This window comes from Falco rusticolus, chromosome 5 (assembly GCF_015220075.1).
Source record: "Falco rusticolus isolate bFalRus1 chromosome 5, bFalRus1.pri, whole genome shotgun sequence".
Taxonomy (NCBI): Eukaryota; Metazoa; Chordata; class Aves; order Falconiformes; family Falconidae; genus Falco; species Falco rusticolus.
In genome coordinates, this window is record NC_051191.1 from 41,391,169 (window position 1) to 41,406,846 (window position 15,678).

The following is a 15,678-nucleotide window of genomic DNA, read 5'->3' on the forward strand; positions in this document are numbered from 1 at the left end:
GCAAAACTTCCATTGACTGAATAATTAGATGTGGGTTTCATTCTCTGTAATAAGTGTTTATGCAAACTTTACCCTCAACTTCTCGGGAACTATAGCTGCAGCCTGGGTAGGTTCAGAGTTTTTCCTAGTCATGTCGTCTTGATACTATCAGTGGGAGAAATGAACCTTAATCAAATGACCCCAGGTGATTTTTTTCTTTGGTGAGGAAGAAGCAGTAGACTAGATTCCCATTAGGTATGCCTCTGTCAGTCTGTAGTAACTGATAGCATCAATATGCCATTGATTTATTCTTTTTTTCTTCCTGAAGAACCTGTTAATACTGAATTACTGTGTAGCAGTGTTATAACAGTTAGGAAATATATTTTAGACTTTACAGTAAATGGGGTATTTTCCTCAATTTTCCCTTATTAGCGGTTTTGATTCCCAAACTGAAACTGGTATCAGGACTCCAGGAAAGTGTGCCAGCTCCTAACTATGTCGTCTGTCTTTGTCACTCTGTGAAATAATAATTTCAAACTGAGGGAGGTGCTGCTTCTGTAAAAACAGGAACGTAATCTCAGCTAAAGGGATAAAAGCCATTAAAGTTAATAGTTCTTTTTTCCAGGCAAAATAATTGACTATAAAATAAATAAAAACATAATAGATGTTGATATTTATCAGTAGCCTGATTACCAACTACCTCAGCAGTAGTATTTTACATGGACTTTTATTTTCTTCACTCGGGTGTAAGTGTATGCATGGTGCAATAGAAAATGAATGTGTGGAAAAGTCAGTAACAGATGGCAGAATGCTGTTTTGAGATTTTCCCCTTTAGATCAGTGGCTCACGCCCCTTTTCATGGAAGACAGCAATTTTAGAAACTGAGTGTGTCTACATTTACCTATTTTTGTTAGACCAAGAAATGGAGGAAAGTACTGTGTTGGCCGCAGGATGAAGTTTCGCTCATGTAATACTGATTCATGTCCGAAAGGCAAAAAAGATTTCCGGGAGCAGCAGTGCTCTGAATTTGATGGCAAACACTTCAATATCAACGGTCTTACGTCTGCTGTTCGCTGGCTTCCAAAATACAGTGGTAGTAAGTAATTATAAGATTTTTTCAATTAATGAAATAAAAATGTTACTGTGAAGTTCTAAAACAGACAAGAAACCTGTTGGATTTTCTTTCCAGTTTCTATGAAAGATCGCTGTAAACTTTTTTGCCGAGTTTCTGGAACAACTTCCTACTATCAGCTGAAGGACAGAGTTGCTGATGGTACTCCCTGTGGAGCAGAAACCAATGACCTTTGTGTTCAAGGCTTATGCAGGGTATTTAAATCTAAACTTATTAATTATTAAAATCAATTTTAAAAGATGGTAAAGTAGATACTAAATATTCATTCAAATAACCATTATTGAAAATATGTGAAGTAAGATGTTTTGAATTTACTGAAGTTAATTTTAATCCCTACCAAATTGAAGATCTGGAAATGGAGGCAATTAAGTGAAGAACATTCAATTCAGTCTGAAGATTCACAGTCTTTTCTCATTAAGCTTCCTATGTGAGAATGTTAATATTGTCAAAGTGAGCAGAGAGAAACCGATCCAAAATTGGCAAAAAGGGAGTAAAGAAGTGTGCTGTGCATTTATTGCAATCATATTTCTGCTGTCAAATTAGTAAAAAAGAAGGAAAACTCAGGGTAGCTAGATTGTATTTATTATTCCATTGCAAAATCAGGAGGAACTGACCCTTGAAAGGGATCATTTCAGCATTCTTTGCTTAATAACAGTTACAGAAGTTCCACAAGATTTTCTTGGGAGAAGCAAGGTGCTACATTTTAATAACTCTAGGCTCTTGTCAAGCCCAGGTGTTTTACTCATCACAGTGAAACTGAGTAAATTCAGGGTGAGGAGAAAATGCAGCCTTTTTTATATCGTTGAATCAAGAGGACAGAGGAAATGACAGAGAATTGTCCTGTTTATCACACTTTTTAAAAAAAAAAAAGTTTAAGTAAAGATACATACACAAAAACTGTGCTATTAACCATCATAGCCTACATGTATTCCTTTGCTTCTTTTGCAATAATCACAGACTTTAAAAGAATTGATGACCATGTACAGATACGTGCTGCTTTTAGGTTTCCAAGGGTTTTTAATGTAAATATAACTTAAAATTTGTACATGATGTTGAATATATTTAATACAAAGTCTTTGCATACTGTTATATATTCTTAGGCAGTTCATGACATATTGTGTTTGGATTGTACATTCTTAGTACAACAGCACTGTTGTGTTTTGTCCTTAGATCACAGCACCCAAACCCATAAAAGGTTTTCATGAATTGCCAAGGAAGACCAAATAGATAGAGTGAATAAGAATATTTTTGGGGAGTGGGAAGCTTACATTGTTTGTTTTCATTGTTTTTCATTGGGCTGAGTGACATAGGGCTATTGGGCGGTGGGGGGGTTGTTTTGTTTTGTTTTTTGTAGCAAGCAGGCTGTGATCACATTTTGAATTCCAAGGCAAGGAGAGACAAATGTGGAATCTGTGGTGGTGATAATTCTTCATGTAAGACTCTTGCAGGTACTTTCAACAGTGCTCGTTATGGTATGTTTGGTTTTTTTTAAATCTTCATGTGCATTTTAGTATGGCTTAGAAATTTTTACATTTGAAGAAGTGGGATTTCAGTGTATGTTCTTTAGGTCCTCTGTCAACAAAAAATATCTCTGACTTTGTCACATGTGCCCTCTCAAGGATGCAGAGGCAAACACTGTTGCACAGTAACCCATTCAAGGGGCTGGGGGTGGGTGGGGGGAATAAATCTATCTTCTCCGTGGTCAAAACAAAAGACACAAAAGATACGATGAGGGTAAAAATAATTTGAAAGGAAGAATGCTTCCTGCTTTGCATTTTGCATTCCCTTGTCTGACACTCTGCAACTGAAGGACTTACACCAGTGTCTCCTTTTGGTAGTGTAAGAGATAGCAAGAGGTCTGTGGTGTGAGCAGCTGATGAGATTCCTTTTTCTCCTATAATGAAAAAGATAGCCTGTGAAATGTGAGCCTTCTCTTTCCAGAGAACACAGGCAGCAACGTTTGCTCTTTCCTCTTCATTGACATGTAGTGAATAAGAAATTTCTGAATAACCCTGGTAATTCCTGTTCCTTTGATTTAGTTTCTCCAATAGAGCTAGTGATAGTTCTTCTATATGTAGTCCTTTCTGGGAAGTATGGAGAGGCTATTGTATGTGTGTAGCAGTGCAGTTAAGTAGTTAGAGCATGGAACATAAGGACAGAAGTCTCCAGGTTAATATCAGATTCCTAAAGGCTCCTTGATGCTATTTCACTGGTTTAAAAAGACCACAGGCGAAGTGAAAATGATACCTGGAGAGGTGCCCAATAGGATCTTCATAGAACAAAAGAATTGCTGGTCAAAGAGGAAAGTATGCCCAGCATTCTGTTGGATTTGGGGGTTTGTTTGTTGTTGTTGTTGTGTTTTTTGGTTGGGTGTTGTTGTTTTTTTTCCCCTGGCAGATGGCTTGCACCAAGCAAAAAGTACCAAAAAACTTAAAGGTGGGATACAGCTACCCTTCCCATACAAATGCATGTAACTTTTCTTGTGTCTGTCCTGGGAAGTTGGAAGAAGATACAATGAGCTATTAGATACTGGATTTCTGAATAGGTGGTCAAAACACTGAAGGAAAAGAAGTATTATTTTGATAATTCTGAGTAAAGGACTGTCAATGTTTTTGTTTTCCACCGCTATGAAAGATTTTTGCTTATAGGCAGCATGTGAATTTTGTCACAAATAGATTTGATACAAGTGACATTTACATGAAATTGCCATTTACACAAATATGGTTGAGACTGTCACTGTCTGCTTTTTATCAGCTTTGCATTGTCACAGAAACTTATTTGTTTCTAACTGAAGTTGGAGGGGAAAAAAAAACCAGCCCACATTTTGGAATGAGGAAAACATTGTTCTGTTATTGTGTTTTTATACTTAGTTGAATGTTTTGAATTATATTTGAATTCTTGGAATTATAGCATGCAAAAGATGATACTGGATTATACTACTGGACAGTATGTTAATCATTTGGGGTTATCACTCAGGTGCAGGTTATCACTCAAGTAGCAGTGCAGCAATGCAAACAAGAGGTTGTAGCAAGCTGATCACTAAAACTTCAGTGTCCATGGGAGGGCTATGACATACATAGGCTAATGACTGAAAACATTGTCTGAAGACACATTCTTTTCCGGAAAAGTTTGGATCATTAGGTTCACAAGACGAGTATGTCAAAGTTTGTGCACGTGATCTTTTTATTTTAACTTTATTGGGTCCCCTTCCATACCTACACAAATCTTTTTACTAAGGCAGAATTTGGAATTTGACAATAGCAGCCTGTGGTACGTGTTTGTATTCATACACTTATAATGTCATTGAGTGTTTCAGCACTGGTGAAATGATCAGCAGAAATTCATTGCAATGATATACTTAGCTCCAGGTTTAGCAAACTGTAATCTAATTATGTACATGTGATTATTATGTTGGCTATTGCATCAAATTAAGAGTATCAGAGGATTTCCTGGAAAATGCTTGTTCTCAGTGCCTTAAGGTGTGATTCTTCTCCTGTGTATCCTTGACAATATGCTATGTAATTTTGTTTATAGTTTCCTCCCGTATATCGTCTTCTGTCATTCTGTTACCACAAGGTCTACAGCCTGTGAGATGAGAGGCTTTTGTGTGTTTTGGTTTTCTTCCCAGTCTATTGGAAGATTGACCAAAGGCTGTGCGTTTATCCAGAGCATGCAGTGTGTCAGTTTGCAATTGCAGTGCTGCCCCCAGCTGGTACATGCTATGGACCGGTGATTAGATAAAATGTTCATTTGAATGCATGGCATAATTTTAATAGATTAAAAGCACTGAGAAGTTAATGAATTATGAAATTGAAAAAAATATTACCATTTAAATTTTTACCCACAGAGGTGAGTCAACTAACTAAAGTGAATTCACAGCAAGACTGTTAAAACACAGCAAAATAGGTAGAAAAGTTAGCAAAATTTATATTAATGCTTCAGATTGCATGTTTTTGTTTATTTTTGGTTTCCAACATTTGCCATACTCAATTTTTCTTTAGACATAAGAGTCTTTTTGAGTTTGTGATGCAACTGTGAGTAACATTTTTTTTCTTTAACCTGTGCTTATAAGTGACAGATCTAAAAAGTAGATCTTGATGCATCTTACTTTGTTACCTTATGACAAAGCTACCATAACTGTAGTTGAAAGCATTACAAGAAATGATGACTCATTTGTGAAGCATTTCTATTTTGAAGGGAACACGCTAGGGTAATGTTTTCAGTAGCAGAATGTGAATCAAGCATGGCTAGTTTTTCTGATATGTTTGCCTATGTGCAGGCCTGCAACACTGCAATATTTGAGTATTTAGGACTCGATCTTTAGAGTGCTGTCATGCAATATTCTTGTGTAACAGGGGAAAACTAACCCAATTGTATAAACAGGGAGTGGACATATTTCATGTTAAATGACTTATTCAGACTTGTATAAAAGTTATGTGGTTAAATTGTGAGGAGCCACGATGTTTCCTGAGCCCCACTTGGTATACTTGACTGCTTTCTGGAGTAGTACTGCTCTCTAGAGATTTTTCTGGGTAGGCTGAACTCGTGTTATTGGTAAAGAATTGAAATCTCATTTCTGAACACAGGAATGAATTTTACTGAGTTATGAAAATAAAGGTTCAGTTCAACTGATTAAAAAACAAAACAAAAACTAACAACAAAGATATCTATATATGAAGATACATTACTTTCTTAAAACATGAAGGCATTCTACAGTGGTTGTCACTGGTGCACTGTAGGGTTTTGTGAATAAAATTTGTTAAATGTATGTTCATATTTACTAGTATTTGACTGATTTTGTATATAATTTGTGAATAATTACATTGCAGGTTACAATGTTGTAGTAAATATTCCCAAAGGAGCAACGAACATTGATATTCAGCAGCACAGCTACTCAGGGAAACCAGAAGATGACAACTACCTTGGTAAAAGCCTCCTGTGTATAACATTGCTGGATAGTTTTTGTGCTCTTGCCAGAGATCTGCTCTAGATGTGTATTATCAGAAGTCTGATAAAGCCTTTAGAGCAAATATCTAATTACATTGTATCATCATTTGCCTGAGTCTTGCTGCAGATACCAGTTTTCAGAAAAATGAGTGAGATGGTGTTAGGTTTCTGCTTCTTAAGTGTGTGTGTGTTTGTCAAAGAATAAGAATTATAGCACATTGCATCATTTTATCATTTTTTTACTTTGTTGTGACAATGTTAATTAAAACTCCACAAGTGAACTCAGGTATAATGCAGGTATTTGGGGGTTTAAGTGTTGGAAGCATACATTTTGTTTATAAATGAAGCAGTCTGACCTTCAGCAAACTTATCAGTTGTATCACATTTCTTTTTTTCTGTCATGTCTGAGTATAAAGATCACATGTTGATAGTTTTGCAAGTGTGTGAGTGGAACAAAGAATTAATAAGTATATTTACCAAAAATCTTGGTTGTTCTGTTTCACAGTACTTGTATTATACCTGAAGTGCCTGCGAGAATATTCGTGCCTATTTTCCTTCTCTTCTTCCATTACCATCCCACACAACAAACTTCGGTTTTCAAAATGTTTTCCTTGCCACCTGTTGCCCTGTTGTTGCACATGCACCTCGCAGGACACAGAAATAAATCCTCTACCCCTGACAATACCTACCATTTCTAATGTTGTAATGCTTGAATAGCGTGCCTTTACTAAAAATTTATTTTTATTTTTAAATTTAATTTTTAACTTATTAATCTTTAACTTATTAATCTTTATTATTGTAAAATGCTCACTGTATTAAATTATTATTATAAATGCTTATTAAATTATTTTATTAAAAATTTACTGTTAAAAGCCATTTGACTAGAAGTAGCTCTAGCGAATACAAGAATGTGGGCTGTAGAATAGGCCAGAAATACAGATATTTGTTGTTTCCTTCTACAGTAGCAGAACCTAACCAAATTTAAAAGTGTTGACTACAGTCAACCCATCAGCAGAACAAATATTATTAAAGTTGTGTTGTTAATGCAGAGAAAATCCATGACAGTTGCTCAGCTGATAGTAACAATAACCAAGTTACTGATGGTTAGGATTGCATTAATGCATTAGAAACTGTTTAATAGAACTTGAAGTATTATACATGGACTAAAATAAAGCTGAGTGTTGATGAGAAGATACATTATTAAGAGTTTACATTGATAGAACCTTTTAAATAAATAGATTATTTATTTCCAATATTTTATTTTACTTATAGCTTTGTCTGATATTCATGGAAATTTTATTTTGAATGGAAATTTTGTTGTAAGCATGTCAAAAAGAGAAATCAATATACAAGGAGCCATTTTTGAGTACAGCGGTTCAAACAGTACGATAGAAAGAATTAACAGCACTGATAGAATCGAAGAAGAGCTAACCTTACAGGTGCGTGTTTACTTTTTTCATAAGTTTGAAAATTTGTTACATGATCATTATGTTCATAACATGTTCAAATTCACTGAAAAACAGCTGTCATTTTATCTCAATTAAGGTTTTGTGTGTAGGGAATTTATACAACCCTGATGTGCGTTATTCATTCAATATCCCAATAGAAGATGGAAGTGATCTGTTTATGTGGGATCCTTATGGACCCTGGCAAGACTGCAGCAGGATATGCCAAGGTACTGTGAATTCTTTTATCACCAGAACCAAAGACCTGATGGCATTTAAGATGGCATTTACGTATTCAGGTTTTTCACCTCTATTAGTAAAGGAGAAACTCAGCACTCAGTAAACTTCAGGTGCGCAGTGCCTTTAAGGGCAGAATGGCTTCTGATTTTGGTTGCAATTTTCGGTATTTATGCAATGCAATTTTACATTCAAAACTACGTTTGTGTTCCTTTCTTGTGTAGCCGTAGGAGTGGTTTATAAAAAAAATATTTGAGTTGAACCAATTCTAATGCATCCTTAGAAAGCAGTGTTGTATATCTACTAATATTTATTAGGCTTCCATTATCCTATTTCCAGATGGTCATGGATTTGTTTAGTATCTTTCATATAAATTTATTTGTCTTTTTTTAGTTATCTGCTACCTGGGGCGAAGCTGTTTGAATATATATTTTACAAATTTTTAGCTGTTATTCTATAGGCCATTCCAGTGTAAAAATAAAACTGCAATATGTGTGAAACACAATGTGTACGTACACATATTTTTGATAGATACTTGTATTAGCAGGTACTAGAAATGCCTGTAGATATGTGGTGGTGAGTTTCTTCTCGTTTTGAGTCAGGTTGTAGAAATGTTCATGTGCTAGAGAAGCAGAACATCTGCCAGCTATGGTACTTCTCCCAGCACTCCAGACCTTTTAGGTACCCTGTGATCCAGTTTTCTGCTTCCTTAAAGGAAAGGATGACGACCTCTAAGTTAACGTGGGGGGTTGAAATGGTAATTAGCAAAGGACAGACATGATATATTTTAATACTTAGCCTAATGAGTAAATGCACTGTTGTGCTTTAGTTTTCTGGAAGCTGACATACTTTTGAGAACACTGTAGTACAGCTGAGAAGGCGGCAGGATTGTCCACTTGGAATGTAGTCAGCTGCACAAAGCAGAATCTGCTGTATACAATGATTAGTGTTAATGGGGTATCTCAGTTAAATTACTAAATGATGAATGAAATCCATTAGTGTAACAAGGCACTCTTATTTTAGCCCTTTATCTGCTTTTTTTGGTTCCATTTCAAGGTATTCGAAGAAGGAAAATGACATGCATACGTAAAAGCGATCATGTGGTGGTGTCTGATCAAAGATGTGAAGTTAAACCCACTGTACCAGATGTCTTTGAGGAGTGTAATACGGAGTGTGAATTAAGGTAAAAAGAGGTTCCTAACTGATGGAGCTATTGTGGTCTTCCATATTTTTATTGATAAAAATCAAAACAAAGGAATTTAGATTGCTTCATCCTCTGCCCCTACACCCCTCTCTACCTCCCTCATCCCTCCCACCTCTCCATCCTTTCCTCAAATCTGTTGGTATAATGGATTTATACATTATGTTTACACTCCTGAATCTAAGTAGAACTTTTCTAATTTTTGTTGGTAAAGTACACAGTCTTTTGTTAGGCTGTGAATCTGTTCTATGTATCCTGGCACAAAAACTTGTATTACTAGGTAGAATACATTTTTCACCAGAATTGTACCCACAACTGGAACTAATATGAAACAGACTTGTGTTTTTGCACTCCAAGAAAGCCCATGCTGAAGTGTTCAGAGGAATGAACAGTTAGAATTATAGTTTACATTTTTCAAAGTCACCTAAGAAATTAAGACAAAAGATCCTTTAAATTTAAAAAGATATTTTTAAACCTATGAGTCAAATTCTTTTATACTGCTTGGAAAATTCCATGATGAGGTAGATTTTACAGTTTTATCTGTTCCCTAAAATGCATATCTATATTTACATGACAATGCTTGGTACTTTCTCAGAGTGCTTTGTTTACTGTGGTCTTATTTTTTAAAACATATTTAGCTTTCAGTAACAGTTTATCCTTGTAGGTGGCACAGTGTTGGAAAAAGTGACTGCACATCAAAGTGTGGCCCAGGGTTTCGGTCTATAGAGATCCACTGCATGAAGTACTCTATTTCAAAAGGACTCAGTGCTCCAGTGGATGATAAGTACTGTGCTGATCAGCAGAAACCACCAGCCAGGGAGCCCTGCCACGGTGACTGTACGTTAACAAGCTGGCACTACACAGAATGGTCAGAGGTACAAATTCAAAACCTTATAATGTACCATTATAGTTCTGGTTAGCATTCATATCAAATTTTTATTTCTATATAAAAATTTTTTAGTTAGGTAACTAAAAGAAAATAATGTTTGACAAATGCAGGGTTGTAGGAGGAACTAATACCAATCTTCATATTTTAGCCACTTCCTTTTATTTTTTGTAAGAAACTGTCACTAGTTTTGGATGTCAGCGGAGAAGATCTGGTAGAGGTGTATATTTTATTTACAGTCTTAATAATTTAGTTCCGAGAGGATTTTGGAGAAGGGGAATAGGTATAATTTCAGCTTTAATCTTCATTAAAGAGTTTTTTTCTTGCAACTGCTAAAAAAAGCAAATTTAACTCAGGTGAGCATGTTAGCTATTTTGGATTAAATGTAAGACCCATTTGTCTAACACAGTCTTTAATGTCTTTCACTTTTAAGACTGATAATGTATTTTGACCTGATTTTATCACGTTGTGGTTCCTGTTTTGTAATATTGTTTATACACTGTAGTGTTCTAGGAGCTGTGCAAGAGGTGTCAGAACCAGAGAAGCTTTTTGCATGAACAACTTGGGTCGTCATCTTCCTGACAGAGAATGCCAGGAACTTCCAAGGGTTGTAACACAGAGTTGCAATGAATTCTTATGTCCAAGCTGGTCTGTTAGTGAGTGGAGTGAGGTAAAGTAGTGTGTAAAACTTAAAGACGCCTTTGGTCCTGGTCATCAATATTAATAAAGCTGCTTTATGTGTTTGGGGTTTTTTTGTTCTGGCTATTTTGGGGCATATAATGATAAAAATACAGAAGTCCTAGGATTTGGCTGTTATATATCCCAGATGAACAAATGGCATGAGAACTTCAGAAAAACACACCTAGAATTTATTTTTCTCTGAAGTTTTGTTACCTTAAAATGAGGTAGTGAAGCTACTTAAAGTACATCTATCTAATGTAATACACATGCCTGCCTTTTTTATGAGGCAATGAGAGCCATCCAGCCAACTGAAGAACATAATTATATCCATTTTATTATAGATTATATGGGTATAAAAGAATCATGGATAGTTTAAAAATTTTTCCTGTGAAAGATATGATATATGCACTTATATTTTAAACAAGTATTCTTTATTCTAATGGAAATAAACAATCTGTACATTGTTCTCGTATTTTTGTAGCTTTAGAAACTTAATAGTGATCCCTTTGTATTAGTATTTGTGTTGATGTTTACAGGAAATGGAGAGTTCATAAATTAACTAGTTTTGTTGGACTAATTACATTCAAGCAATATTTTTGTTATTTATGTGATCTTTAAAATCCAATTGATTACTAAAAGAAAGTGAAGCCGTTAATGCAGATTCATGTCTTTATGTCCTGGTTTTGGCTGGATTCTGATTCTAATGATTTTACAGTGTCCTGTGACATGTGGCAAAGGAATGAAGCATCGTCAAGTATGGTGCCAACTCAATGATGAACAACTGAGAGATGGTTTCTGTAATCCAAATGATAGACCAGAATCAGTAGCACCATGTGAACTTCATGAATGTGCGTCTTGGCAAGCAGGGCCTTGGGGATCAGTGAGTACATAAGGATTCCTGGCTTCTTGTTTTCTGGGTCAAACTATGAGTGATCACAAAACAGTATGTTTTAAACATTTTAATTGGATCTTCAGCAGTTACTTTAGTTAAATTGATTCACATGTTTATTTGCTCCTATTGGCTATCTAACCTGTAACTTAGGAACACCCACATATAAGTTAAATGCCTAAAAGAGTCATTGACCCTGAGCCTTAATATCAAAGGCACTTTTAGATATGAATGTATTACATTCCAGAATAATGAAAATGTAGATAGCAAACTGTTCAGATGAATGATACAGGTAAAAGATGAAATATTTATAGGTGTTTGGGCATATTTAAATGGTAGTTTTAATTAAGATAATAAAAGCGTATGCTAATAATAGAAGGCAAAAAGTCTTAGTATTTTGTTGTTATGAATTTTTTTGACCTTCGGTGCTAAAAGATCTGCTATCTCTTTATGTGAAAGTGCTATTGAAAAATGTGTTCCTGTTTGTAATGGTGCTTATCTCATGTATACCAGAGTGGCTCCAAAATTCTGGAGAAAAGTGAATTAATTTGTGAAGGAAACATTTGTCACCAAGTAGATGAGAATTAATTAAAAAATAATAAGGTACTCAATTTCATGGAGCTTTCTTAAGATCAGGTTACTCAAACCAGCAGAAATGTTGGATTATTCAGTGTTTCTTGGATGTTAGTGAGAATTCATAACTGAATAGCAGCTGATGCTTATTTCTTACATATAGCTTGATAGTAAAATACAGAATAAATATACCTTTGGAAATTAAGTATATTTTTAACTTAAACATTTCTTTTGTGTAGAACTTTTGTCATGTAATATTTTTTTCCACATTAGAGATAACTATGCTGTTACCTAATATAACATTGGATACCTTTTGAGTAATCTTTTGATCACAAGGTGCTGGCTTTCCATTCCTAGAAGCTAAATGTAAAAATGAATCAAAAAATTAATTCAACCTTATGATACAACTATTCTGAATAAAAAAAGCTACTTGTATGGCCTGGCTGGAACAGACTGTACAAGCAATTTACCAATCCATGTCACTGGAGATGAGCTTTTCATTGCCATTTTTCCACTGTACCATCTGGTAATAGCTATCCACAACTTGGGTTTTACCAGTATTTGTGCTTGAACCACAATGTTTGTAGGATGGGATTTATGTCATCATATTTTCAGGCATCTGATATTTTAGGTGCCATCTTTGAGTGTACTCTTGTCAAACTCTATAGTGAAGGGAAAGACATTTAACACCTGTAGGTAGTGATTCATTTGGAAACCACCCCTTACTGCCCCCATCCTCCTCCTTTCCCTATCCCAGTTTTTATTGCTGAGCATGATGTTATGTAGCATGGATTGTCCCTTTGATCAGTTAGGGTCATCTGTCCTGGCTGTGTTCCCTCCCAGTCTCCTGCCCACCTCCAGCCTCCTCTGCAGGGGAATAGAAGGAGGAAAATGGGAAAGCCTTTATCTTGCACAAGAACTGTGCAGCACTAACCGAAATATTGGTGTGTTATGGACACTGTTTAAGCACCCTATGGTCTGCCATGAAGAAAGTTAACACCATCCCAGTAATCTTCCTATTCATTCTAGAAAGAGTTTTAAAATAGAAAATGTAATTAAAAATTATATTGATTATAAACAGTGCTATTTCAAAATATGTGAAATTATTGACTTTAACAGTGTGCCGTAACATGTGGACGTGGATACCAGATGCGTGCAGTCAAATGTGTTACTGGGACTTACAGAGTTATTTTGGATGATGACAGGGAATGTAATGCTGCTACTCGTCCCAGAGATAATCAAGTAAGTTAAAAAATACCTTTCAGTTGATTGTATGTTTTAGTTAAAAGCATCTAAATATAAGTGTTGTCTGCTGACTCTTTGAAGGAACTTGCAGGAAACTAGTTCTAACATGAGGAAAAAAAAAAAAAAAAACCTGAAACTATTTGCTTTTTTCCTGAACTTCAAATTTGGCCTAGGTAGTTAAGTAAAAGAAGAGTAATTTGGAGATGGGAGATTAGGAAATGTGGTATATGACTGAAGGGGTCTGAAGGCCTTTGATTGTTTGGGGCAGGGGGACCTCCAGCATGTAGAATATTAATATTATAAGGAGACTGCTTGCCATGATGCTTAATAACAGCACCTAACTGGCTTGGTATTCTCTAAAGTTCTGCTTGTATGCAGTTCTTCAAGGAATGACATGGCTACTTGAAGAAAGTTTCAGTTGTTGGAACAATACTAATTCAAAACTGTGTAGACACGAATTATGATTCGGTGTAGTATTAATATGTTTCTTTACCTTTTCTTCTTGTCTCAGTTTACTTCATCGCTTGCCTTAATTTAAATCTATCAGTTTTCAGAAGAAATGTTTTTAATACAGTCAGTGGGTTTACCTCTAAATAAAAACAATTGGTGTCTTAGGTGCTATATATTAATATGTTGATCTAGCCACCAGATTGAAACATCCCGTTTATATCCAGCAAAGATGGTAACCACATACCTCCTTGAGGAGACAGACTCCTTCTGGTCTCAAGGAGAAGAGGAAAAGAAAGGATTCTATGGTCCAGAGTAAACCAGTCACAAGTTACCAGCCCTCTGATGGCTTCTTGAATAAGATTTCAAAATATAAAAGCCAAATAATTGGTATAAATTTACCTCCACATATGTGTGAAGACACTGGATTTGAGTATGCTTTGTATTTTGAATCGTGGTACCTGTTTGGCTGCTGACTGACACTGGGTATTTCTGTGTTCTCAGTAGCTGAAGTTACAAAGGACAGGACAACACATCCACTGTCTTCACTCAGTTCTTTGGTACTGCAGGTGACTATGAAATAGAACACGGTAATGTCTATGCCCCTTGTCTCCAGCAAGTTGCCCAACACAGTTCTTTCTCAAAGTGCAGACATTATGAGTTATTACTAATGCTGTTTAACATTTTCTTGCCTCTCAGTTTAAGCAAAACACAAAAATTCAATGAAAAACCTTTGAATAATGCCAGGGAGAAGTTAGAAGGTGATATTTGTTTGTTAATGCTGGCTTATTGTAATGGTAGGATCTATCTCTGTGGAAGCCATTTGCTTTAACATTTGACACTTCCAAAATATGTATTTGAAAGCTGTTGTGTTTTGTTTTCTTCGCCCCCACAGGAGTGTGAATTGCCCTCTTGTCCAGAAAATACAAAATTATGGACTACTTCGCTTCCTCTGGTTCATGTGGGAAAGGTGACCCAATGGAGATATGGATCGTGGACCCCTGTATGTAATGTAATCGTGGTCACATCTTGCAGAGCAGTCCTCCATTTGTTCACCCATTTTTCCATAAAGGTCTCATTAATATATTTTCCAGACTGAAATCTGCTTAGGAAAAATTTTAAAGGAATTCTGTATTATTTTTTTCCCCCTAAGAACCTGTTTCTGAAGGAGGAGATAGACATTGCAAGCAACCACTGTGTGCTTCACATCTAGCCAGGGAAAATAAGGAGGAGAAACAACAGGAATTTAGGAGCTGGGGTTCTGAGCAAAATAGCTTTCATATGATTGAGAGTGAGCAAAGAAGAGGGTGGTTGTTTTTTTTTTAATAATTGGTTGGTTTCTGAGTATGGAGAAAACCTTTTATTCTAAAATATGTTTTTTATCTTTTATATGAATAGCAATATTAAACAGTTTGGGTCTTTAAAGGTCTAATTTTAAATAATTTGTAAAATGAGCATTATAAAAATGGCTTCTACACAAGCTTTGTTTAATGTTGGAGGTTTTGATTTTGATAGTGTTGAAAATGAAATTTATTTAAGAGCAATGTGAAAATTTAAAATTATCTATAAAAATATGGGGGCGCCTGTTAATCCCTTGAGGTTCTTAACAAAGTTTATAGCACAATTATATCTTTGTACAGCTATTAACTAAATAGCAGTAAAGAGTGCATAGACGAAAGAAATTCAAGAAACTCTTCACTAAATCCACCTTGAACTTCTCAGCTATAAAGGCATCAGAAAGGGCTCAATGGAATATGCTAACATAAATTAGAGTGGCAAATGGATTGTGAATATCAGTTTTCATTTTTAAAGTTGATGTAAATAATTGCTTCACTGTGTAATAACTAGAATGTTCTGGAAGTTACTTTCTAATGTTTCTGTTTTTAATAAATAAAAATCTTGCCTTTGCAAGGCAATATAATATAATGTGTAATGATTCCATGTTATAGTTGAAATGCTGCCTGTTCAGATACACTGAACTGCTTCACAAGAATTAAGGCCATGCAAATCAGTTCC

General features: G+C 35.4%; 1 protein-coding gene across 1 annotated transcript in view; it reads left to right on the forward strand.

Annotated features, from left to right (window-relative positions):
- Positions 1-15,678, forward strand: part of ADAMTS20 (ADAM metallopeptidase with thrombospondin type 1 motif 20) — a 100,773-nt gene that overhangs the window by 46,061 nt on the left and 39,034 nt on the right. Inside the window, exons 13-24 of the mRNA XM_037390125.1 lie at positions 894-1,075; positions 1,169-1,305; positions 2,466-2,583; positions 5,941-6,036; positions 7,331-7,497; positions 7,604-7,733; positions 8,797-8,923; positions 9,606-9,816; positions 10,333-10,497; positions 11,224-11,388; positions 13,090-13,212; positions 14,558-14,665. Coding sequence (XP_037246022.1) covers positions 894-1,075; positions 1,169-1,305; positions 2,466-2,583; positions 5,941-6,036; positions 7,331-7,497; positions 7,604-7,733; positions 8,797-8,923; positions 9,606-9,816; positions 10,333-10,497; positions 11,224-11,388; positions 13,090-13,212; positions 14,558-14,665 — 1,729 coding nt within the window. The remainder of the gene's footprint in view (positions 1-893; positions 1,076-1,168; positions 1,306-2,465; positions 2,584-5,940; positions 6,037-7,330; positions 7,498-7,603; positions 7,734-8,796; positions 8,924-9,605; positions 9,817-10,332; positions 10,498-11,223; positions 11,389-13,089; positions 13,213-14,557; positions 14,666-15,678) is intronic.